Source organism: Coregonus lavaretus (genome assembly GCF_964263955.1).
Source record: "Coregonus lavaretus genome assembly, chromosome: 19".
In the NCBI taxonomy this organism is placed as follows: domain Eukaryota; kingdom Metazoa; phylum Chordata; class Actinopteri; order Salmoniformes; family Salmonidae; genus Coregonus; species Coregonus lavaretus.
Genome location: NC_140006.1, coordinates 28,565,369 through 28,592,576, shown reverse-complemented (window position 1 = coordinate 28,592,576; position 27,208 = coordinate 28,565,369). Strand labels below are relative to the sequence as shown.

The 27,208-nt window shown below is 40.1% G+C and overlaps 1 protein-coding gene across 1 annotated transcript in view; it reads right to left on the bottom strand.

Moving 5' to 3' along the window:
- The window catches only part of LOC311146837 (BMP/retinoic acid-inducible neural-specific protein 3-like), a gene marked incomplete at both ends in the record, with an annotated part of 52,338 nt that extends 31,556 nt beyond the window's left edge, over nt 1-20,782 (bottom strand). Inside the window, 4 exons of the mRNA XM_084183434.1 lie at nt 7,093-7,198; nt 9,853-10,034; nt 11,360-11,550; nt 20,505-20,782. Coding sequence (XP_084039560.1) covers nt 7,093-7,198; nt 9,853-10,034; nt 11,360-11,550; nt 20,505-20,782 — 757 coding nt within the window. The remainder of the gene's footprint in view (nt 1-7,092; nt 7,199-9,852; nt 10,035-11,359; nt 11,551-20,504) is intronic.
- Nucleotides 20,783-27,208: the final 6,426 nt, after the last annotated feature.

Sequence of the window (27,208 nt, the reverse complement as noted above, 5' to 3'; positions counted from 1 at the left end):
AACCTTCCCATCTTCAACCTAGACGTATTATTTCTGTGTGTCAAGCTCCTAAGATTCAGTATTTTTGCAACAGAGGAAACTATTTGCCGTAGTCTACTTTGAGAACACAAACTATCATATCTCTCACAGCAAAGAAAGCACGAGCTAGCGAGGGAGAGAGAGAGAGATGGGATGGGCACAGCCAGGCATAGTTAGGCATGTCGGCCACCAGGCAAACAGTTAGAACCGTGCATCGGTAATCAAAAGAAGTAAGCTATAGGCTATCTTAATGCTGTATTTCTCAATTTCTTGGCTTGCAATGTCTAACAAGCTCAGTAGCCTAAAGTAGGGGCTACCAATGAGTAGGCTGAGCTATTCTACATGCAACAGACCGAAGACCAAACACACACTAGCGTTTTTCATAGCAAAGTGAAAGACGAGCAGGCGAGCCAGCAAGGGCAACCGCAAGGGAGGCTGCCTCCCCTCCTTGTTCGGGCAGATTTCGGCGTTCGTCGTCACCGGGTTACTAGCTACTGCCGCTCCATACAGTAAGGGAAAAAAGTATTTGATCCCCTGCTGATTTTGTACGTTTGCCCACTGACAAAGAAATGATCAGTCTATAATTTTAATGGTAGGTTTATTTGAACAGTGAGAGACAGAATGTGGCAAAACACTTGTTGGCAATCACAGAGGTCAGACGTTTCTTGTAGTTGACCACCAGGTTTGCACACATTTCAGGAGGGATTTTGTCCCACTCCTCTTTGCAGATCTTTTCCAAGTCATTAAGGTTTCGAGGCTGACATTTGGCAACTCAAACATTCAGCTCCCTCCACAGATTTTCTATGGGATTAAGGTCTGGAGACTGGCTAGGCAACTTCAGGACCTTAATGTGCTTCTTCTTGAGCCACTCCTTTGTTGCCTTGGCTGTGTGTTTTGGGTCATTGTCATGCTGGAATACCCATCCACGACCCATTTTCAATGTCCTGGCTGAGGGAAGGAGGTTCTCACCCAAGATTTGACGGTACATGGCCCTGTACATCGTCCCTTTGATGCGGTGAAGTTGTCCTGTCCCCTTAGCAGAAAAACACCCCCAAAGCATAATGTTTCCACCTCCATGTTTGACGGTGGGGATATGGTGTTCTTGGGGTCATAGGCAGCATTCCTCCTCCTCCAAACACGGCGAGTTGAGTTGATGCCAAAGAGCTCCATTTTGGTCTCATCTGACCACAACACTTTTACCCAGTTCTCCTCTGAATCATTCAGATGTTCATTGGCAAACTTCAGAAGGGCATGTATATGTGCTTTCTTGAGCAGGGGGACCTTGCGGGCGCTGCAGGATTTCAGTCCTTCACGGTTTAGTGTGTTACCAATTGTTTTCTTGGTGACTATGGTCCCAGCTGCCTTGAGATCATTGACAAGATCCTCCCGTGTAGTTCTGGGCTGATTCCTTACCGTTCTCATGATCATTGCAACGCCACGAGGTGAGATCTTGCATGGAGCCCCAGGCCGAGGGAGATTGACAGTGCTTTTGTGTTTCTTCCATTTGCGAATAATCGCACCAACTGTTGTCACCTTCTCACCAAGCTGCTTGGCGATGGTCTTGTAGCCCATTCCAGCCTTGTGTAGGTCTACAATCTTGTCCCTGACATCCTTGGAGAGCTCTTTGGTCTTGGCCATGGTGGAGAGTTTGGAATCTGATTGATTAATTGCTTCTGTGGACAGGTGTATTTTATACAGGTAACAAGCTGAGATTAGGAGCACTCCCTTTAAGAGTGTGCTCCTAATCTCAGCTCCTTACCTGTATAAAAGACACCTGGGAGCCAGAAATATTTCTGATTGAGAGGGGGTCAAATACTTATTTCCCTCATTAAAATGCAAATCAATTTATAACATTTTTGACATGCGTTTTTCTGGATATTTTTGTTGTTATTCTGTCTCTCACTGTTCAAATAAACCTACCATTAAAATTATAGACTGATCATTTCTTTGTCAGTGGGCAAACGTACAAAATCAGCAGTGGATCAAATACTTTTTTCCCTCACTGTATATCATCATTCCATTGGTCTTGTCTTGTCAATTACACACACCTGGTTCATATCCCCTCATTAGTCTGTGTATATGTGTTCCCTCTGCCCCCTTGTCCTTGTGGGTGATTGTTTTGTGAAGATGAGTGTAGCTCGGTTGAGCTACCCGTACTTTGTATTGCCGAGGTTATTTCTCCCTGTGTGCCTGTATTGTGTTCCAGTGCGCCTGTATTACGCCCTGTGCTGTTGACTCTATCCAGCGTAACTGTGTACTACGGAATAAACTCTGTATTCAGTGATTTACCCTCCTGCACCTGACTCCTTCAAATCACACTCTCACACCGTGCGAATAGACTATTTCTTGGTAATCTGTATCTGGCAATGTCTTGTCTAGCAATACCAAAAGTATATTAAAGTATATAGTCGTGGTCAAACGTTTTGAGAATGACACAAATATTAATTTTTACAAAGTCTGCTGCCTCCATTTTTTTATGGCTATTTGCATATACTCCAGAATGTTATGAAGCGTGATCAGATGAATTGCAATTAATTGCAAAGTCCCTCTTTGCCATGAAAATTAACTTAATCCCCCCAAAACATTTCCACTGCATTTCAGCCCTGCCACAAAAGGACCAGCTGACATCATGTCAGTGATTCTCTCGTTAACACAGGTAAGAGTGTTGACGAGGACAATGCTGGAGATCACTCTGTCATGCTGATTGAGTTAGAATAACAGACTTGGAAGCTTTAAAAGGAGGGTGGTGCTTGAAATCATCGTTGTTCCTCTGTTAACCATGGTTACCTGCAAGGAAACACGTGCCGTCATCATTGCTTTGCAGAAAAAGGGCTTCACAGGCAAGGATATTGCTGCTAGTAAGATTGCACCTAAATCAACCATTTATCGGATCATCAAGAACTTCAAGGAGAGAGGTTCAATTGTTGTGAAGAAGGCTTCAGGGCACCCAAGAAAGTCCAGCAAGCGCCAGGACCATCTCCCAAAGTTGATTCAGCTGTGGGATCGGGGCACCACCAGTGCAGAGCTTGCTCAGGAATGGCAGCAGGCAGGTGTGAGTGCATCTGCATGCACAGTGAGGCGAATACTTTTGGAGGATGGCCTGGTGTGAAGGGCAGCGAGGAAGCCACTTCTCTCCAGGAAAAACATCAGGGACAGACTGATATTCTGCAAAAGGTACAGGGATTGGACTGCTGAGGACTGGGGTAAAGTCATTTTCTCTGATGAATCCCCTTTCCGATTGTTTGGGGCATCTGGAAAAAAACTTTTCCGGAGAAGACAAGGTGAGCGCTACCATCAGTCCTGTGTCATGCCAACAGTAAAGCATCCTGAGACCATTCATGTGTGGGGTTGCTTCTCAGCCAAGGGAGTGGGCTCACTCACAATTTTGCCTAAGAACACAGCCATGAATAAAGAATGGTACCAACACATCCTCCGAGAGCAACTTCTCCCAACCATCCAAGAACAGTTTGGTGACGAACAATGCCTTTTCCAGCATGATGGAGCACCTTGCCATAAGGCAAAAGTGATAACTAAATGGCTCGGGGAACGAAACATCGACATTTTGGGTCCATGGCCAGGAAACTCCCACGACCTTAATCCCATTGAGAACTTGTGGTCAATCCTCAAGAGGCGGGTGGACAAACAAAACCCCACAAATTCTGACAAACTCCAAGCATTGATTATGCAAGAATTGGCTGCCATCTGTCAGGATGTGGCCCAGAAGTTAATTGACAGCATGCCAGGGCGGATTGCAGAGGTCTTGAAAAAGAAGGGTCAACACTGCAAATATTGACTCTTTGCATAAACGTAATGTAATTGTCAATAAAAGCCTTTGAAACTTATGGAATGCTTATAATTATACTTCAGTATACCATAGTAACATCTGACAAAAATATCTAAAAACACTGAAGCAGCAAACTTTGTGAAGACCAATACTTGTGTCATTCTCAAAGCTTTTGACCATGACTGTATATTATGCTATAAATGAGTATGGTTAAGCTATTCTTCATAGTGCCAGTGAATTGAAGTTGAACATCGCCAAATGCATCAGTTTAATTAGGCCTAAATGTGCAATAAAAGGTATTGTGCCTATAGGTTATTTAATGAAAACCTGGCTGGCTGTTGGTGTCCTAGGTCAGGTCTCTCCAACCCTGTTCTTGGAGAGCTACCTTCCTGTAGGTTTTTGCTCCAACCCCAGTTATAACTAACCTGATTCAGTTTATCAACCAGCCAGTGGAGGCTGCTGAGGGGAAGACGGCTCATAATAATGGCTGGAACGGAGTTAATGGAATGGCATCAAACCATGTGTTTAATGTATTTGATACCATTTCCCCCATACCACTCCAGCCATTACCACGAGCCTGTCCTCCCCAATTAAGGTGCCACCAACCTCCTGTGCAACCAGCTAATTATTGAATCAGACACGCTAGATTAAAGTTGGAATGAAAACCTACAGGAAGGTAGCTATCCACGAACAGGGTTGGAGAGCCCTGTCCTAGGCAATAGATCGCAAAGCATCCCCGCTAAACTGTTTGGAAATGGCAAGTTCACTTTCTCATCCATAAGCATAGTCAAGTGCAAATACGGTTGAGCAGCTCAAATCAGCAGGATGTTGAGGCATTGTTATTAGGAAGGATGTCTACCATGGATCGTTAAAATAATGATTATAATCACACTTCATAAATTTTTTAATTATGGGGAGACCTATACATTTGGCAGCCAAGCACCAGTTATCAGTGTAGCTAGCCTATTATCGTCTAAACATGACGTTGAGATATCTTCACACCTACAATTAAAACCTCCAGGCTTCCGTCACAAGAGTAAAATTAAATTTGAAAAAATGTGGAATTACAGGGGGCAGTTTTGAAAAAAGAATCCTGTGTGAATCGTCCCCTGGAATAACGCACATGCTTGGGTAATAATTACAAAACCAACGTCTCTAGTAATACCCGTCTGAATAGGGCTATAACATGGCAAAGAATAGGCTTATCAGCGTAGAGTGTGCCGCATCATCCCATGGGATCAGTCAAGGCCGAACACAGCAGAAATATCACTGAAATATTCTAGTACCTACACATCACCTTCTATATTCAAACAAAATAGGTATTATAGGCTAAATTGATGAGCAAATGGGCAGCATCATACTCATGTCAGTCCTCTAGAACGTAAATGTAGTCTTTCTAGTAGGACTCTGCAATAAAGAGGTAGTGTGTATGTGAGTGTACATCCGTTTCAGCGTGTTTTGGGAGTCGAGCAAGAGTCGACACCAACCACAGGAGTTGGAGTCGTGCACCACTAAGGGTGCGTTCCTAAATGCACTCTGGCTATCTAATCCGATTTCAGAGCACTCTCGTCTGAATGTGCCAGAGGACAGAATAACTCACAAATAAAAAAAATTGCAAACCCGTTGAATATGACGGGTGTCAGTAAACGTAGGCAAAAAAAACATAATTAAATTGTTGCCAGCAGCACAGTTACAGTCACCAACGCTCTAGATAACATGAACAGCCTAACCAGCCCTGCTAGGGCGAGTAAAATGGTCAGAGTGAGGTGTTCTCTCATTTGTGTCTGGAAGTAACTAGCAAGCTAGCCAATGTTAGCCAGTTAGCTTGGGTGCTTGACTGCCGTTGAGAGGTGTGCGCTCTGAACGCTCCGAGAGCGAAATGCTCTGAATTTACGAATGGACAATCTGACAACGCTCTGAATTTACGAACGCCCAGAGCACCCTCTGAGCACACTCTGGCACTCCAGATTGAATTTACGAACACACCCTAAGTAAAAGCAGAACATGTACCCTTAAATCTGTGCTGTGATTTGTTGAGTCAACTCAACTGACATTACAAAAAATGTGTTCCATTGCATGAGCCACATCAGTTAGCATCATTTGAATGAACATTCTACTTTACCATGGCAATCCAGCATCAGTTGATAGAACATTCCAAAACATCATGGAAATTAGTGCATCTTATAAAACGGGTTGTTTGGATCCTGGATGTTGATTGGTTGATAGCAGGGAGTTAGAGCACCACAATTCCCGCATTCCACGGGTAATGCCTGTTATCAGTTCCATTAGATGTATCAATGTGCATCCACTGTCCCATAGCCCAGCCAGTCAATTTATAAACTTCATGGAAAAAAGTGTCTAGACAATATTTCCCCATTCTACTAGCCTATCATTTGGTTTGTTTTGCGATCTCCACCGTGCCATGCATATGAACGTGACTGACAGCTTCTCTGATCCAGGTGAATTCATTTATCAGGATCATTGTAATGGATATATCCAAAGAATTGGCAATAGAAACGGAAATGCACATACTTTGCTGTCACTTCAACTGCTTGATGTGATTGTGTGTTAGCTGTACTTGGCTAGCTAGCTGGCAAAGGAAAAGTAATGTTAGCCTAGCAATCATCCATAACGATCTTATTGACTCAACAATCAGCTAGCTGGTTGTTGCCTATTTATAAGTCATTTATTAAATCATTATTTATTGAAGTTCTTGTCTACATTTTACATTTTAGTCATTTAGCAGACGCTCTTATCCAGAGCGACTTACAGTTAGTGAGAGCATACATTTTTCATACTGTCTCTCTTGTAATCATTGAACCTCTGCTAGCTAGCTACATGCCAATTATTTGTTTAGCATAGCAACGTGGAATTAATAGAATGAACGACTGGGTCAAAACATAAGAATAGAATTAACAACCAGCCTCTTAGGTTAGCAACTTCAGAACTAACAACTGGCTTTTGCCCGAACTATATTGTCTGGTGGAAGGATGTAATAAAACTAATTTCCTCATTTTTGTAAAATGTCGTTAAACTTTTTTAAAAATATGTTGGCAAACATTTTATAAAAGCTATAAGACCCTTGAACCCATGGATTATCATGTGATAACTCCCTCCTAAGGGCTGTTTCCCGGCCCTTGGCTTTGACTCGGGCCAAAGAACAGCCCTTACCAGTCAAATTGCCAGGGTTGGAGCTTCCAAGACCGTTCTATTCATTCTATTTCTATGATTATACACAAATATTGTAGAACACAGTCAAACCCTTTTGAGAACGGAGTAAAATAGCTTACCTTTTAGATGTATTTTATTTTCAGGACTGTGTACCAAGACAGAGCTAACAGAATCAAGGCTGTCATAGTTACTGCATCCAAGGGGCCCAGTCCTAGTTTCTGTTACCTAGGAAACAAGGAGATATTTTAATGCCTTATTACTGGTGAATCATGCACCTGTTTGTTCCCGTTTCTGGCAGTAAAGTAAACAGTATGGGCGGTTGTCTAACCATACCAAAATACTTCTGCATTCATCTGAGCTGATAGTCAGAGAACTATCATCTGTACTATTTTTCAGATGTCACATCTGTCAAAAAATGCTATCTTGCCAAAAGCCAGGAGAAATCAGAAAAAATGAAATGATGCCCCTGCAACTCCTGTCATTGAAATATGAATAATATACAGTAGTAAGGAGCTCGAATATTGAAAAGGCAACCGTGAAAAGGCAAGATCCTGTACATATGAGACTTTCCACACATTTAGAAAAAAGGGTTCCAAAAGGGTTCTTCAGCTGTACTACCCATAGGATAACCCTTTTGGGTTCCAGGTAGAACCCTTTTGGGTTCCATGTAGAACTCTCTGTGGAAAGGGTTCTACATGGAACCCAAAAGAGTTCTACCTGGAACCAAAAAGTATTATTCAAAGGGTTCTCCTATGGGGACAGCTGATGAACCCTTTTAGGTTCTAGATAGCATCTTTTTTTCCTAAGAGTGCAGTTAGTTATTGGATGAGAAGAATGTACAAGAACACAATAGTGAAAGAGATGAAAAAATACAAATGTTGGTTTCTGAGTATAAGCTAATGATGGGACAATTAGCAATAATACGAACGATATGCCTCTGGCTGAGCAATTTTGACCAGTAAATGATGTTTTACAAATGATGTGGTGCCACTTTGTCCTCATAAAATCTCACCCATCAATATAAACCTCCCTTGCAAATCTCCTTCCAAATCTCCCTTGCAGTTATGTAGGAGTAAAATTGTATTTATTGTCAAAGAAATGCTGCCAGTAAGCTACAATAGACTCAATTAATAAGGTATTTTACAAATTATTAATTGGATATTATTGTTTTTCAATCGACCCGTCAAACAATACCAAGTCAGTGCAACAATACATGCTATGCATTGTGGACTATACTGCATTCGTCTTACTGTTGTGTCTGTGAAGGTGTCTGTGAATATGTTTCAACTACAGTTGTGTCTGTGAATCTGTTTCAACTACAAGACTGCAATATATTCAGACTAAGTTGAAGTACTTCATGGTCGCCCTGCACTAACATAAGATAATATATTTAATTCCTCCTCCAGCGGTTTCATTGCAAACACAAAGCCTAAAGGCATGTACGCAGACAGGTCAAGCAAAACCCACTCTCTCCTGGATGATTACCTGAGTTGGCAGAGCATTGAGGAGCAGGTGGCTCACATACTAGAGATGATAATTTAGCAAAAATGTAACCAGCAGCTTCTCGTCTTGAAGCACTGCAGGGCTGAAGCCTTCTTAATGTGAGTGTTTAACTGTCTATCCTTTCACTGAGTCCTGGTGCTTCATCAGACCTGACAGCTAATGTTATTTAGATGGTCCTGCTGTCTGCCAGTTAGCTTGGATACATATAGCTAGTAGAGCCCATTGTGAAACTTTCTGACAAACATGAAGGTACCAGTACTCTGTAAAATGGTAATGGTAGCTCTATAGACTTTGACAAATAATCTTACAGTCCAAACAGAGCTATTGAAGTAGATTGAGTTAAATGCAGTTTAAAGTAGATCAAGCTGGAGCATACAGTATAGGACTGTTACTGGGATGATGTCATATTGCTATCATTATCGTTATATTTTGCTGTCGGTGTAGTCTAAGCTCAAACCTACTCGCAATATCCCCAGGACAATTGAGTGTCATAACAAATAATGACATTGTACTGTATGTGGTCATGATGACAGTGAAGTGTACCATAGGTCAAATGGGACATTTGTCCTCTAGAGGCAACCAGAGAACAATAGAGACCAAATGGTATGTAGCTGTGCTGGTAAATACCCAGAAAATAAACTGTAACCCATTTGTCAATTTAAGGTACAATGTGAATGACTAGCTGACCAGGATGTTGTCTAAATAAGGGAAAGTCTGATAATTAAAAAGCAAAAAATACCCCACTTGAATCTAATAGGCTAAATGGAAAATCACCAGTTGCAATGCACTACAGTACAGGCTGTATAGCTCTTTCTGCTTGGTGTAAAATAACATCTGAAAAGCTTTTTAAGAGTCACAGCACAACATGTTGGGCAAGCACTTATCTAAAATCACGATCAAGTCCGAAATGTTCAGATTAAGTTATTTTATCCGAGGTGAAAAGTTGGAAAATCTTACAGCCGTTATTTGAATAAATGTTGAAAGCCAACCCTGTCCACCCACTCACCTCCTGTCATCATGATACATCAGTACTCGATGCATGCAGATGAGAATACTGCCTTTTAGTGTGTGTGTAGAACTCAAATGTATGCTGAGTAGTTAGCTGCTAAGCAACAAAACATTACCCATGCATCCTTTCTTTACTGTAGTTGAGCATTGTATTACAGACACACGGAACGATTTCTCAATGCCAAAGGTCTCAGTAGCCTACCATCATTCCATTTCACATTCAAATGAAAACTAACCGGCCAAATACAACTTCCATGTATAACCCACTGACAAATTGGATATACTCTAGCAAACGAATCAAATATATTCAGAAAAAGAAATGGGATGCTTCAATGACTGAGTGTCCTTGAGAGTAGCAGTAGATTTACCTTTATGGCAGAGGTGGCTATCTGTAGGTGGTGAAGTCTTCTCAAGGTGCTCTCGCGGTCTGTGAAATAAGAGGCAGCCAACTGATGCAATACTTCCAGGGAGACCACCGAGCTGTTTCCCTGTCCCTCCGATTTCTTACTGAGCTTCTGCTTATCCAGGAAGATTGTCAACGATTCTTCTCCTGTAGAAAGATAGAATAGAAGAACAGAATAACTATTTTTCCAAGAGGGAACTTCAGTCAAAGATGCCCATAGTCCTTAATAATAACGAACAACTAGAACAACTGGGTCACTTGAATCATAATGACACTACATTTTTAATACTTGTTGAGAGTAATGGGTGACATTATCCTCCACGAGAGGAATTAACGGAGGAATTCAGACAAAAGTTTATAGACTGCAGACAGATTATAAAGGTATATCTCTGTCTTGTATGAAACCCCAGACTTTTCTAAATAACACCACAGTATTCACATGATTCTGCTAGACCAGACAGTGTGCTTAGCTCTCATCTACCTTGAGGCTATGAGATACCATCAGCACCCAGCAGAAGAATGTGTGCATTGCTATTTGCGATCATCTCATTAGCATGCAGTGTGGTCCCATCCCTTTTGATTTGAGCCGTTGATTATGAGAGCTCACTATGGCTTTGCTACTGCATGTATCTCTCCTGTCATTTAAACTCTGTAACTTCACTTCATCAATCCACCATTAAGTGACATCATAATTAGTGCCTACATCTCATCAGACATAATATTCTGGTTGATGTCACAGCAAATGTTTAGAGACCAGGACCATGACTGTTTGTTCAATCGATTATTTAGATGCTAGGCACAGTAATGCATTCCACATCTCAAAATATAAATATTGGAATTTCATGGATTGTCTAATCAACACCAAGTAGATTCTGTCCATACTAACAGAGAATGACTGACAATATGTATTGAAGCTAGAATCCTTAATATAAATAATTACAAAGCGTTCTACCCTACCCTGTTTCGCTAAAAAGCTAAAAGATGTGGCTGGAGAAATGTAACCACTCTCAAATTCATAGACAGAGCTATGAATGCAGGAACATCCATAATATGTTTTGAGGCTATACAGTGTTTGTTTACATTTACTTTGTTTACAAACATTGGAGTAAAACAAGCTTATATTTTGGGTTATAAATGACAGTTGAACTAAGCTCATTAGGCATTTATAAGTTATATTCTTCAATAACAATGGGTATATCTCTTTATAAATTCAAAAATGGATGTAGCAACTAAGGATTCTAGCTTTAACGTTAATTTATGTTGAATAGTAAAAATAAAGTTTCTGTTGACATAAATTACCAGTATGACACTGTCAACAGTGATATCATGAGCACAGTGTAGCCTTTGGCTTGTTTTGAGGCAGTCAACATGATCAATATCTGAGGAGATGACGTTAAACTGAAGTTATTTTGAGAACAAACTGCGATGAGCAACAACATCCCTTAGCCTAGAGTGTATGTGTAGCTGCTTACCTCCTAGAGTAGCAGACACCAAAAAGTGAGTCCCATATTTTTTGATCAAGTTCTCGTGGATCTGTTGCAGACTTGGCCTTCGACCCAGTAGCCTCAGGTTGCGTAAAAACTCTGGCGCCAGTGGCAAGGGGGCCTTAAAAACGTCCCTCTTCTCTGTAGCCAAGCTGTTCACTTTCCAATGGCTGAATTCCCTGCAAGTGAACCATTGTAGAATTTGGAAATCCATCTGATTCATGGTGTTTGGGTTATTTCATAGGTTGATACTTGCATATGTGAGAGAATACAAATATCAGCAGAAAATATAGCTTGAGTGCATACATTTACAATAAAAACTATTATTCAATTTGAATATTAGTATATCTATGTATTCCTTCAGAACAAAAAAAGAACAAAACAGCGACAATAAAATGCTATTGTCCCAAGGGGAAAAATAGAACTTCACATTCCACATCAACACATATTTTGCAGATTATTTGAAGTCAGCATTACAATATTGTCACAACCAGCTGTTACATTAGTTATGTATGATTGTCAGACATCAAAGACATTTGCACTTACATGACAACATATACAACATGGAAAGTGTTTGATCATGATTCAATGAAAGAAAGTATACAAAACATATTTAGTCCAACCTAACACTACATAGGCATTATGCCACAGGACAATGTAATTAAACTGTAATTGCATACTGTTACTTGGTACTTGTACAATTTCAAAGACTGTAAGAACAAAGTTACAGTCCAACTCTTTAGTCATATCCCAGTTTACCTATTTGCTTATGGTCTTGCCTACTAAAAAATATTCCATTGTTGGTATAATATGTACTTGGTCTTTTACCAAATAGGGCTATCTTCTGTATACCACCCCTACCTTGTCACAACACAACTGATTGGATCAAATGCATTAAGAAGTAAAGAAATTCCACAAAGCACACCTGTTAATTGAAACGCATTCCAGGTGACTACCTCATGAAGCTGGTTGAGAGAATGCCAATAGTGTGCAAAGCTATCATCAAGGCAAAGGGTGGCAACTTTGAAGAATCTCAAATAAAAAATATTATTTGATTTGTTTAACACTTTTTTGGGTTATTACATGATTCCATATGTGTTATTTCATAGTTTTGATGTCTTCACTATTATTCTACTGTAGAAAATAGTAAAAATAAAGAAAAACCCTGGAATGAGTAGGTGTGTCCAAACTTTTGACTGGTACTGTATATGTGTATTAAAGTAGTCCAAAGTGTAGTATTTGGTCCCATATTCCTAGCACACAATGATTTCATCAAGCTTGTGAAGCTTCAAACTTGTTGGATGCATTTGCTGTTTGTTTTGGTTGTGTTTCAGATTATTTTGTGCCTAATAGAAATGAATGGTAAATAATGTATTTTGGAGTCACTTTTATTGTAAATAAGAATATAATACGTTTCTAAACACTTCTACATTAATGTGGATGCTGCTATGATTACGGATAGTCCTGAATGAATCGTGAATACTGATGAGTGAGAAAGTTAGACGCATAAATATCATAACCCCAAGACATGCTAACCTCTCACCATTACAATAACAGGGGAGGTTAGCATGTTTTTTTGTGTGTTTTTTTTTTGGGGGGGGGGGATGATATTTGTGCGTCTGTAACTTTCTCACTCATCTTTATTCATATTAATTCAAGACTATTCGTAATCATGGTAGCATCCACATTAATGGAGAAGTGTTTTAAAAAATATTATATTCTTATTTACAATAAAAGTGACTCCAAAATGACACAATACATTTTTACCATTCATTTCTATTGGGCATAAAACAAACAGCAAATGCATCCAACAAGTTTGTAGAGTCACAAGCTTGATATAATCATTGCGTGCTAGAAATATGGGACGAAATACTAAACTTTGGACTACTTTAATACACATAAGTGAATTTGTCCCAATACTTTTGGTCCCCTAAAATGGGGGGACTATGTACAAAAAGTAATTTCTAAATGGTTCACCCGATATGGATGAAAATACCCTCAAATTAAAGATGATAGTCTGCACGTTAACCTCATAGTAATTGTATCATTTCAAATTCAAAGTGCTGGAGTACAGAGCCAAATCAACACAACGTGTCACTTTTTTACTTTTGGAGCTCACTTTTTTATTAGATCTTGCAGGTGAGGCTGTATTCCACACCTGCGTTGATTTAGATTTTTTTCTTCATAAAGCATGCTTGGATAAAGCAGCCTAAAGCCATGCAAAATATCACCTACTGTACAGTAGGTATGGGTTTAACCTGGATCACATCTGCTGCTTGCCGTATATATTAGCCACACACCGGCAAATCAAGGCGTTGAATGCCTCTCTTTCCGTGTTAGATTTCTGTGAGCTATTTTGAGAAGCAAGAGGGGAATGGTTGATCTGCCCCATTTCCTCTGGAAGCTGAAAACTGGGTTTCCAGCTTATTAATATTTGGCCCTCATTAACTGAGGAGGCGGTCTATCATTTCAATGTGTTTTTGTGAAGTATTGTAGCAATTTCTTGGAAGACTTTTCAAGTACACTTTTGATATTGATTCTCTAAATTTTTCAGGGCCAGACAGGGCTGGTCTGGTCTGGACAAAAGTATGTTGTAACTTGCAGAAACCTCTGATGCAGAGATACAAAGACTTTCTCAAAATACATTACTGAAATAGCACAGGTTTAGACAATAGGAGTATACTTTACTGCACACATCTCTTTGAGATTCACAGGGTCTTTAGAGCTAAAAATGCAAACGGTAATTAGTGGCTCTTCCCTTTCTCCCTTGTGTATCCCTATCATGTGCTGGCATAGCACATTCCACTAGACTGTTTATGCTCAGCAGAATAGGTGTGTCTTGGAACACTGTCCATCTAATTTGAGTCAGTTAAACATTTCCTCTCAGAGAACTCAAATTGTCTAGCTGAATGAAGAATAATTCTGAGCTCAAAGATCTTCCTTTTCAGTAATTGTAACATTTCTACTAAATTGGATAATGTATTGTGCGAGTGCACCAATGGCTAAAAACATACATTTCCACAAGTTGAATAGCACATTCTGATTCTCCATTAGAATTCAAATTAATCTTGTTAATTGTACATGGGGAGTCACAGCATTCAACAGAGTAATTAGATTTCTCAACTGTGTAACCGGAGTCAATAGCATAAAAAGCTAGAAAATGAAAACAGCAAATAATTTAAATTTTTCCCTCAGACAATTCCATCAATAATTAACATTATGGAAAATGGCTGATAAGAAAATAGGAAATGTAATCAATTGTCCCTCCTGTCTGACCTAATGTGAGACAGGCAGCTTGTCCCTTTAATTTCTAGTTAATGTTTTTATATTCACCCTGAAACCAACAGTCCCTTTACTGAACCTAAATTGAACAACTGATGTCTGCTTTTTGAAAGAGTCCTTTTAAAGATCAGTTCGTACTGAAGGGCTTTATTGTATTTTGAAAGCTTTACCCATTAATTTTTAAAGAAAGATTACAACAAAAAACTAACGTTAAGCCAATACAAAATAACAAAATAATGCTTTCAGCAAAAACGTAAACATTACAACACAATGCCAAAAAAGAAATACTAGTCAGCAAAACTCATATTCCTGAAGGCAAAACATAAATTCAATTCATAATATGAAATTAGATTTTGGTTAGTGTAGAGAGGTGGAAATTACATCAAGTCATCTACACAAAGCCGGAGCGCCTCAGAACCCTACACCAATCTCTCACAGATCACATTTCAGGGCCTGAAAAATCTATAGCTGCCAGACATTTCACTCATTAATCATCTTCCCTTTATTAAGAAAATGCTCTTCTTCATCAGAATTGTTTCAGATTTCTCTACTAGCATTGTAACTCCTAACGTAATCATTTGTGACAATGTCTCATTTCTTGTTTTATTGTCTTGACAGCTCTTGTTGCCTCCAGAATGAGCTGTTACCAGTTACAAGAGCCGTAGGGGCCTGGATGCGCTCAGTATGGTCTCTATAGGCTGTCAGTGCTGCCACCTCTCATGGCACCAAAAGCACAATGAGCCAGCAGTAATGTTTCTTAAGGGAACGCATCTATCATCCCAAAACACCTCCTGGGAGAGTATTTTCCTGTCTGGATATTGTAAACATCCTTCCCTTTCTTTCCTATTTCCTACCAAATGAAGGCCAATGAAAGAAGAATACCCAAGCTGCAAAAAGGGCTGCTCCTCTACCTTGTTTCAAAGTGGTTCATTATGTACAGACCACATGAAATTCAATTGTATTTATTCAAAGTGGTTCATTATGTACAGACCACATGAAATACAATTGTATATATTCAAAGTGGTTCATTATGTACAGACCACATGAAATACAATTGTATTTATTCAAAGTGGTTCATTACGTACAGACCACATGAAATACAATTGTATTTATTCAAAGTGGTTCATTACGTACAGACCACATGAAATACAATTGTATTTATTCAAAGTGGTTCATTATGTACAGACCACATGAAATACAATTGTATTTATTCAAAGTGGTTCATTATGTACAGACCACATGAAATACAATTGTATTTATTCAAAGTGGTTCATTATGTACAGACCACATGAAATACAATTGTATTTATTCATGTCACCATTATTTCAAAGGGATATCTATTGAGTTGCAAACCTTGTCTGTGAGAGAAACCTGGCAAGACCACAGCCAGCAGCAGAAGCTCTTTGTTTGACAATCACCATAGCTAGATTCTGCAGGGAATTTAAGCATCCTTCCCCCTGTGACCCACACATTCAATTTATTCATAGGCATGGGGGCTCCTCGAAACTCAAATCACATATACAGTGTACAAGTATTTGATACATTGCCGATTTTGCAGGTTTTCCTACTTACAAAGCATGTAGAGGTATGTAATTTTTATCATAGGTACACTTCAACTGTGAGAGACGGAATCTAAAAAAATATCCAGAAAATCACATTGTATGATTTTTAAGTAATTAATTTGCATTTTATTGCATGACATAAGTATTTGATACATCAGAAAAGCAGAACTTAATATTTGGTACAGAAACCTTTGTTTGCAATTACAGAGATCATACGTTTCCTGTAGGTCTTGACCAGGTTTGCACACACTGCAGCAGGGATTTTGGCCCACTCCTCCATACAGACCTTCTCCAGATCCTTCAGGTTTCGGGGCTGTCGCTGGGCAATATGGATTTTCAGCTCCCACCAAAGATTTTCTATTGGGTTCAGGTCTGGAGACTGGCTAGGCCACTCCAGGACCTTGAGATGCTTCTTACGGAGCCACTCCTTAGTTGCCCTGGCTGTGTGTTTCGGGTCGTTGTCATGCAGGAAGACCCAGCCACGACCCATCTTCAATGTTCTTACTGAGGGAAGGAGGTTGTTGGCCAAGATCTCGCGATACATGGCCCCATCCATCCTCCCCTCAATACGGTGCAGTCGTCCTGTCCCCTTTGCAGAAAAGCATCCCCAAAGAATGATGTTTCCACCTCCATGCTTCACGGTTGGGATGCTGTTCTTGGGGTTGTACTCATCCTTCTTCTTCCTCCAAACACGGCGAGTGGAGTTTAGACCAAAAAGCTATATTTTTGTCTCATCAGACCACATGGTCATTGGCAAACTTCAGACGGGCCTGGACATGCGCTGGCTTGAACAGGGGGACCTTGCGTGCGCTGCAGGATTTTAATCCATGACGGCATAGTGTGTTACTAATGGTTTTCTTTGAGACTGTGGTCCCAGCTCGCTTCAGGTCATTGACCAGGTCTCGCCGTGTAGTTCTGGGCTGATCCCTCACCTTCCTCATGATCATTGATGCCCCACGAGGTGAGATCTTGCATGGAGCCCCAGACCGAGGGTGATTGACCGTCATCTTCAACTTCTTCCAATTTCTAATAATTGCGGCAACAGTTGTTGCCTTCTCACCAAGCTTCTTGCCTATTGTCCTGTAGCCCATCCCAGCCTTGTGCAGGTCTACAATTTTATCCCTGATGTCCTTACACAGCTCTCTGGTCTTGGCCATTGTGGAGAGGTTGGAGTCTGTTTGATTGAGTGTGTGGACAGGTGTCTTTTATACAGGTAACGAGTTCAAACAGGTGCAGTTAATACAGGTAATTAGTGGAGAACAGGAGGGCTTCTTAAAGAAAAACTAACAGGTCTGTGAGAGCCAGAATTCGTACTGGTTGGTAGGTGATCAAATACTTATGTCATGCAATAAAATGGAAATTAATTACTTAAAAATCATACAATGTGATTTTCTGGATTTTTGTTTTAGTTTCCGTCTCTCACCGTTGAAGTGTACCTATGATAAAAATTACAGACCTCTACATGCTTTGTAAGTAGGAAAACCTGCAAAATCGGAAGTGTATCAAATACTTGTTCTCCCCACTGCATCTTTACACATTTCACATGCATAGTAAATACATGCTACGTATACTGAACAAAAATATAAATGCAACATGCAACAATTTCAAAGATTTTACTGAGTTAGAGTTCATATAAGGAAATCAGTCAATTGAAATAAATAAATTAGGCCCTAATCTATGGATTTCACATGACTTGGAATACAGATATGCATCTGTTGGTTACAGATACCTTTTTTTTTTTTTAAAGGTGGGGGCGTGGATCAGAAAACCAGTCAGTATCTGGTGTGACCACTATTTGCCTCATGCAGCGCGACACATCTCCTTCGCATAGAGTTGATCAGGCTGTTGATTGTGGCCTGTGGAATGTTATCCCACTCCTCTTCAATGGCTGTGTGAAGTTGCTGGATATTTGCGGGAACGGTAACACGCTGTCGTACCATCGATCCAGAGCATCCTAAACATGCTCAATGGGTGACATGTCTGGTGAGTATGCAGGCCATGGAAGAATTGGGACATTTTCAGCTTCCAGGAATTGTGTACAGATCCTTGCGACATTGGGCGGTGCATTATCATGCTGAAACATGAGGTGCTGGCGGTGGATGAATGCCACGATAATGGGCCTCAGGATCTCGACACGGTATCTCTGTGCATTCAAATTGCCATCGATAAAATGCAATTGTGTTCGTTGTCTGTAGCTTATGCCTGCCCATACCATAACCCCACCGCCACCATGGGGTACTCTGTTCACAATGTTGACATCAGCAAACCACTCGCCCACACAACGCCATACACGTGGTCTGCGGTTGTGAGGCCGGTTGGACGTACTGCCAAATTCTCTAAAACGACGTTGGCTTATGGTAGAGAAATGAACATTCAATTCTCTGGCAACAGCTCTGGTGGACATTCCTGCAGTCAGCATGCCAATTGCATGCTTCCTCAAAACTTGAGACATCTGTGGCATTGTGTTGTGTGACAAAACTGCACATTTTATAGTGGCCTTTTATTGTCCCCAGCACAAGGTGCACCTGTGTAATGATCATGCTGTTTAATCAGCTTCTTGATATGCCACACCAGTCAGGTGGATGGATTATCTTGGCAAAGGAGAAATGCTCACTAACACGGATGTAAACAAATTAGTGTACAACATTTGAGCTAAATAAGCTTTTTGTGCGTATGGAAAAGTTCTGGGATCTTTTATTTTAGCTCATGAAACATTGGACCAACACTTTACATGTCACGTTTATATTTTTGTTCAGTGTAGTTACAATGTCAATGGCACTTACAGAATCGGATTCTCCCTGCACAACACTGAAAGATTACACAATGTTAGGCTTGCTTTTCAAATAGTACAAAGCCCCTTCACTCCAGAAGGTAACAGAAAGGATGACTGAGTTTGCTTTGGCAGAAATATTTCAGTGCACCACCCGTAGGGCAGCTGTGACCAGGCAGAGAGGGGGAATAAAATCAGCCTTCCTCTGTATAACCCAGTTGGTGTTCCCTACTCATAATGTGCAGATGTACACACCTACTTTCTCTCTGGGTGTCCTTTAATAAGATCAGTTAACATATCAAAAGGCCTTAGCAGCACAAACGGCTTGTGGGGGAAACCTCATTGATGTCCATCGACGACTGAGGTGTTGTTCGGACAACATTGCGCTCTCACACAATACACACACTGCTAAGCTACCTTTCAAACAGTACTGGATGTGCTCTCTGCCTGATACCGTCACAGATCTGCAGGCCTTTTTCTGCCCAGCTTCTCTCCCTGTGCTGGGTTTTGGATCTGGCATGCAGGGGGGAGTTGGTCAATGTCAGCTACATGTGGGTAGGGGGCAGAGGAGGCAAAGACGGCAGAGAAAGAGGCCAAACTTGACCAACAGAGTAGATACAATCCATGATAATGGAAAACAGCAGAACAGCATGCTGGGATTCATTCAAACACAAATTGCAGGGGTAAAAACTAAGCTAGACACTTCACCAAAATGCATTTTTAAGTAATATGATAAAGACAAGTTTTGATCTTATGAGTTACATTTGATTGGCTCTTTTCCTAGGTCTCTCTGAAAGCATTCAGCAGACTAGAAATAAACAAACTGCAGATATTTCTGAAAACTAAAGCAATATTGCAACTGCAAAAGTTGATGACATGTCTCCCCTGAAAAGATATCCATCCGTAAGAATCTGCATTTCAGTTCCTTGTCCTAGTCATTTCTAACACTGTCCCAGAGCATGAAAGAGAAGCAAGCATGATCCATCCAACTTCTGTCAGAAAACTACACCTATCATGTCTAGCTATACTCAGACCATCTGCAATGAAGCTATCATTTCAAGTTGTACGAGTAGAAAACTTATGTGACAAGCAGATTTCTGAATGAATTGGTTTCTTACAGTAAATAAATTCACCTACACCCCTTCAACATGCCCACACTGAAGTAGCATTAGCATCACAGCAGAAAATATGTTGCCAGTAATCTGGAGCTATAATTTGACTGAGGTGAATGAAGCACCATGGGGAGCATGCAGCAACAACAAAATAAAATAGGCCTGGCTGTGTGATGGAGGAAAGTAAAATGCATGAAAGGGTCAAAGTAAAATATATATTCTAAGCTGAGGATATTCAAATGTAAATTGAAGGCTTATCAGATAGAGTACATCACATTTGGTATTACATTTAGAATAAAGGTAATGATGTTGAAAAATAACTTGATGGGAGATCATATTGGCTCTTGCTTGGTACAGTACAGTACATACAGTACAGCAACACACTCACTTTGCCTCTAGATTCTCACCTGTAGATCTTATAGCGTGTGGAGAAGCCTTGCTGGAAGCGTTCTTTGAACTCTGTGTATTCTGGACAACGGTGGAAAGGTCCCTTCTCGGACAGCAGCCAATCCAATTGGTCGCCACTCTGGCATCCGGTGATGGCAGCAGTGAGCGAGGGGTTGTTACTCTGCTGCCCCTCAGCCAGGGCCAGAACCCAGCCGAGGTGGCCCAGCACTGTCCACTGCCATACGAGCATCAACAGCAACCATCTAACAGCTGTTGCGCTCGGCCAACGCATCACCATCTTCCTGTTGGGCACTTGGGACCAGCATTCTTCAACTAATCCCTCCTGACCTATGAAGGAAAAGAGAGAGGACATGTTTTAGGGCTCAATTCAGAGGACAACTTGAAAGAATAGAAAATCACAGACACTACGCTTGACACTTGTATCACTTGTGTTGATTTAACTTACGTATCCGCCTCACAACCTTAGCTTCCCTTAGGGATCAATTCAATCAAACACACATGCAATAACTTTATAACTTTTTCCATAGCCAAAAACTTAATAGTACAACTGGCTAGACTTCCCTCCCAGGTCGAGGCTTTCAATCTTGGCCTGTACTAACAACACTGCAAGAGCCTTTCTTTGGCTAGTGTTGGAAAGCTATACACCAAGTAATAGTCTAGACGTGTGAAAGAATGATAAGAAAATACAGATTTTAGGTCTCAATTCAATAGAACACACTGTTATTTTATGCGGTAGCGCTCTTTACCATGGTCAAAAACCCACTGCTAGGTAGAATCCACTCATAGGTAGATTCTTTAAGTTTTGCTTTCAAGTTTGTGTCGGTGGACAAAATCACATGAAAACATAATTGTAAGGACCTTGCTCTTGAAAAGAGGACCTAGCTTTACGCCAAGTATTGATCTACTGTAGGTCTAAGTTGTCGTTGTTGGATTGTTTAGGCTGACAAAAGTAAGGACACACTCAATTATCCTAAGCTGTTATGACAAAACAAGAATTGCTATCATGTCTGAAACATCCTTAAAAAAAAGAGGGTTTTTGTTTTTGTTATTTATGAATAAGTTACTGTAGTGTTGAATCTGCAGTGCACAATCAAACGTTTAGGCCCAAGAATAGAACAAGCTAGAACAAACTGTACAAGTGATATGGGACCAATAGTATTCCCTGTTGGTCTTCTATTTTGATCAAGAACACAATGCAAATTAATTTGAGAGAACAAAATGCATGTTCAGACAGTAAATTACCATTCTTTAATTTACACTTGTAGTACCATGGGATTATGTTGTTTTAATAGGCAATTAGTTAGGTCATTTATCTAATTAACCATTTTAATAGGCAAATCACTTGGAGAAAGTATGCAGGATAAAGCTTTGAAAAAGATAACATTATCATCTCCACTTTATATTAGACTACAGCTATACAGTATAAAAGGTAACATTTTACAAAAAGTTGTTCTAATACCTGTGTGGTAACGTTATAATTACTTGAGTCACAGTATTGTATTAACAATGTTAATTTAGTAATGACTTTGTATAGTAATTACATACAGTAAGTACAATGTGCATCCTTCAATACTGCTCAGGAATCATTTTTGATTTATTGTATCTCACATACAAATGAAGCCTCCTAGTCCGTATTGTGCATTACATAGAACACCAACCACCATCTTCTGTGAAGTGAACACCTCACAAGTCGCTCACTCTTGTTTCACAATGTGAAAGATAAGTCTGTCTGTAGAATTGTAAAATGTGATGTAGTGTGATCCTGTCTTGAAGCACCTGGCATTCCAACTTATCCGAATTCCATACATTATTTCAAAAGCTAAGACAAAATATACATTATGTAGAGAATTAAATCACTATGAAATAATAATGAATACTTTATTTAACCTTTGTGCATCACAGTAGTTAATTCTACCTATCATCTGCCTGCCCACTCATCAAGATAGGGCCTGTCTAAAACACTATCTCTCTCCTATTGCACACTGCACACTCCACTGGGGAGGAAAACCCATTTGCGTCCCAAATGGTACCCTATTTGCTATTTGGTGCACTTTTGACCAGGGCTCCATAGGGTTCTTGTCAAAAGTAGTGCACTATATAGGGAATAGGGTGCAATTTGGGAGAAATACAGTAAAGAGGAGAAACTGTGTGGCAGCTGCTGCTGCTTTCACATCTCCTTTCATTCTGTATAATCCCTCCCTCCCTCCCTCCCTCCCTGTACCCCTGTATTGCCTGTATCCCATACAGCCAAGACTCTATTATAACTTACCTTTTCACAGTTGGGCTTTGCAGTTGTAAACAGGAGATGAGATTCTAATGCTATTTCATCATGCTGAATTCAAGTGTACATTCTACTTTAGCATAAATAAAATATGACTTGTGGTGTAGTTTTTCTCACAATGAAAGTTTTTCCTATATGATGGTTGTCATCTCATGACGCTAGAGGGGAAAATGAGCCTCAACTGATTCATAAACATTATAGTGCTGACTTTCCAATCTTGCTTGAAATTTGCCTTTCAAATGAGTCTGTTCTAAGAGCAACACCTCTTACTGAGATCTCCATACCAGGGCTTATTGCTCCTCTCGAGAGGTTCTTCCTAATTATACAATGCATAGAACATCCTAGAAATGTCAGAGAGACAATGAAGGCAAAACTGAATTTAGCCTTGACATTTAATGTTCATCTTGCATAATTCAGGTACCTTCCTATTTCCCCTTTCTACCCAAGAGGAAAACCAAGGAGAAGACACACGTCTTGAATTCAGTATGGAGGTACGAGGGTGGGTGGAATAGAAAACCATTTTACCGCTCGCCTCGCACTTAGAAATAACATTTCAGACAAGTATGGTCTGGGGAACTATGTGCCTTTTGTGCCATTCACATTTGTAGCATTCACCAAGTTTTGCAGGTGGTTATTGTTCACAGTGCCTAACACCCCTGAATACCACATACGCACACACTCAACTCCGCGTGCACGCACACTCAGACATACACACAGGCCCACAAAGGCCCACAGGCATACACTGCTCTTTAAAAACACAATTAACTTGTCTCACACCTGCACTTCGGCAATGACCATACATTAGGAGAAAGCATAAAAATAGTGTGTTTCTCCACTGCTTTATATTGGATATCATAAGGCACAGTATCAGGCAGGTCAGTGGCTTAATGAGCACATAGTATATGCTATACCTGTAAGTTCTGCCCAGTAATGTGTGCATGAGTGCAGCTGTGAGTCCTTATTGGGTCTGACTTAATAAGGGTTTGTTTGTGAGTGTAGGCAGACACCTGCCTCATGGCCAGGCCCAGCAGAGCAGGTGTAGTCCCATTACCAGAATGCCAGATGTCCTCTTGAACTCAGGTACTCATACTCAGTGTTTTAACTACTCAGCAACCCCGCCAGCTGTCCCACAATATTTCTGTATCGCTGCATGCTGAGGGTGGATTGCTTTATGCAAGAAAAAGTGTATGTATTGTACCAGGTTAGTGGGTTTGTACTATGGCTCTATTATGAAAACTGTCAGCCAAGGCAGAACTTTCCATCAGTTTCATTCTAGCAATTTGCTTAAGCGTGGTTTGATGAAAGGATGAGAGCAATTATGAGGAGTACACCTCCTACGCTATGGTAAGCCAAACAGCTGTTATATATCTTGGTTCAGCAAGATTTGTGTCCTTATGCGTCGAGCTGCATCACACCGATAGCATCGTGATTCCAACCCAAAAACTATACTGTATGTGTTTAAACATGCGAGGCTTCCCACTCATTCAAAGAGAAGCAAAGGCAGACCAGGTCCCTGAGATGCACATTTTATTTTCCTCAAAAATAAGAATCTACCATTGCCAAATAAACATCCCGTGCATCAAGCTGTGGGATGTTTATTTTTATTTTTTTATATCAGAGTTGCTGGTTGGATGTTGCCAAGCAGCGAAACAGCACAGAACTTCCTGATTAAACTTCCTAGGACCAAGAGGCAGGGAGAGGCAGCCTTTAGTTACTATGTCCCCAGCCTCTGGAATAGCCTGCCAGACAACCTGAGGGGGGCTGAAACTGTGGACATATATAAAAGAGATCTTAAAACACATATTTTTAGCTTTGCTTTTCCTTAGGGTGCGTTTTAGTTGTTCAGTTTGTGTCATTCTTTAGTTTTTTTAATCTTAAGTTTGTTGTGTAGTAAATATTTCAGCTTTTATTTTCAATGTTTTTTATTAGTTTTTTCCTGTAAAGCACATTGCGTTGCATTCCATGTCTGAAATGTGCTTTATAAATAAAGCTTGATTTGATTTGATTAAAGGTCAATCATCTTGCTCAGTAACTTCTATATGATAATAATTTATGAAGATGATTCAAATCTCGTCCTTCCAGTAACAGTTTGCCCCCAGGTAACTGTTTTGCAAGATGTAAGATAAATAAATAAAAGCCATAATCCTGAAAATGAAAAAGAGTCTTAATTAAATACTGGAAGCATGCCAAGTTAATCAGCTAAAACAATTAGGAGGGTGTGAAAAAGCATTAATGTAAAAATAATCTGATTCTCAGCCACACCTCATTGTTCAGGGCACTTAAAAAGTGAGATGCCACACATATTTCAAACAGGAAAGCAGGTGCTTACCTCTTTACTGCACATTAATAAAGAGTACAGTCAGCATTACACAGGGCAGATGGTCTCCAGAGATAAGGCTTAAAAGGTAGCCAGAGACGAGTCAAGCGGAATATCACTATTAGATCTACATCGGGGTTCCGATGGAGCCAAAATTAAGCAAACAACCATACGGGCAATTAGGACCATCAGTACACGCTAAATTTCTATAGCACTTGATAATTAAGGAACACCAATCTGTCTTTAGGTCTCATATTTTCCAGTGGTTTGATTTTAAGAAAATCCCAAAGTACCAAAGGATCGATGATGTGTTATTGCTTCACCTGTCCAGCTGCCGTCGTTTCTCCATAAACACAACGCCACGTAATTGCCTATACATCACTCTGAAAATACATAGCCCAGATAATTACCCAAGCTGCTTACTGTGGGTAACACTGCCTCCAAAAGAATCCCATCTGCATATTGCAACAACTCTATTAGTTTGTTGACTAATCCCCCAATAGGTCCACACTGACTTGGGAGTTTGTAGAATTCCTGCCAAGAACAATACACCCACATTCGGTAATTGAGAGCACAGCAGGGCCTCAGTTTGAATCGCCTCTGTAAACTTTAATTATATACAGTATTTACTGAAGTATTGAAGGAAATATCCAAAGGTGGGATACATGTTTTCATTAAAAAAAAAACGCAAAACATCAATCAAAAGCTAAATTCAATCGTAATGCATTCCACAATTTCACAGTGTAAAATTTCCCATTTTCATGATGCAACTGTAAACCTGGTCTCATTAGTATGCTGAAAACATGTAGCAAACCGTATTGTCTGTATGAAAAATGTATGCACTCACTAACTGTAAGTCGCTCTGGATAAGAGCGTCTGCTAAATGACTAAAATGTAAAATGTAAATGTCTGTCATCCATACATGTGCTGTGCATTGTCATGGTAATTGATTTCAGTGGTAATAGTTAATCAAGACCAATTGCCAGGCCACAATCATCTTGATTTAGAAAGACACGGATGTGGGTGTCAGTTGTGCTTATACTGAATCCATTTCAGAAAAGCCATGAGCGATGGGTTGATGGCTGGCTTTGAAAGGGTTGATGAGACCTTATTTTCAAGAAAAGCCACGAGGAGTTCGTGCTTCTCTGTTGATAGCAACTGAAACTGTAATTATATTACGGCGGCATTCATTAGAATTTTCAGTGTGGCAGAGGAATACTAAATTGTGTCAAGCCAACCAGAAACATCTAATTGTTAATTAATTGTAACAAAGTTAATGCCCATATTAATGCAGAATTAACATGTTCAGCAATTATATGTCCTGTACAGAGGGGGACGACTGAGCTAGGTTTGAAAAAACCCAAACTACAGTCCTTTGTCAAAAATTATTATTTGGTTAGATTCAACTGTAAGGGGAAAAGGATCTTACTTTCAAATTTGCTTCCACATTTGGGATAAACATCTCTGCCAGACCTTCTCAATTTTTTCCCCCTTCTATACATACTTTTTAGTTACATTTCCACAAAGCACAGCACCAAGCACCATAACAGTTGGATTGTCAACTCTTCAGAAAACTTCAGAAAGTAAAGTGAACCACTATTTCCACAAAACTGTCATTCACTGCCTTACATTTATTGTAAACACTTTTTAAACCTTTGTAAAACTCTCCACACAACTTTGCACTCCAGTCTTGTTGATTCTGAATGGGAACAGAGGGGAGATTTGAAAGGTTGACTCTGAAGGTTAAAATGTCACACAAAAGCATAAAGTGTTCCACTATTTTAGCAAAAGTACCCACGATATGCCTTAAGGCCAGCAAGTATTGACTGGCTGGCTCCTCTTTGTGTTTGTTTGTGTGTGGCATGTGGTGCTTGCGTTAGAGAGAGAGAGAGAATGCAGAAATGCAGAGGCAGGTCATTTAAGGTGTTCCTCTTTTCAATAAATCCATGACCATGAATCAGTGCCACGGCTCATCAATACCAGATCATTTTACTGATCTCTAAAGCCTGAAGCAATCTAGAGCAAGAAGTAAAAGTAGATTAGAGCTACTTTATCATATAAATATTTTTGGCTAATATTCATCACTTTTCACTGTGTGGGGTGGA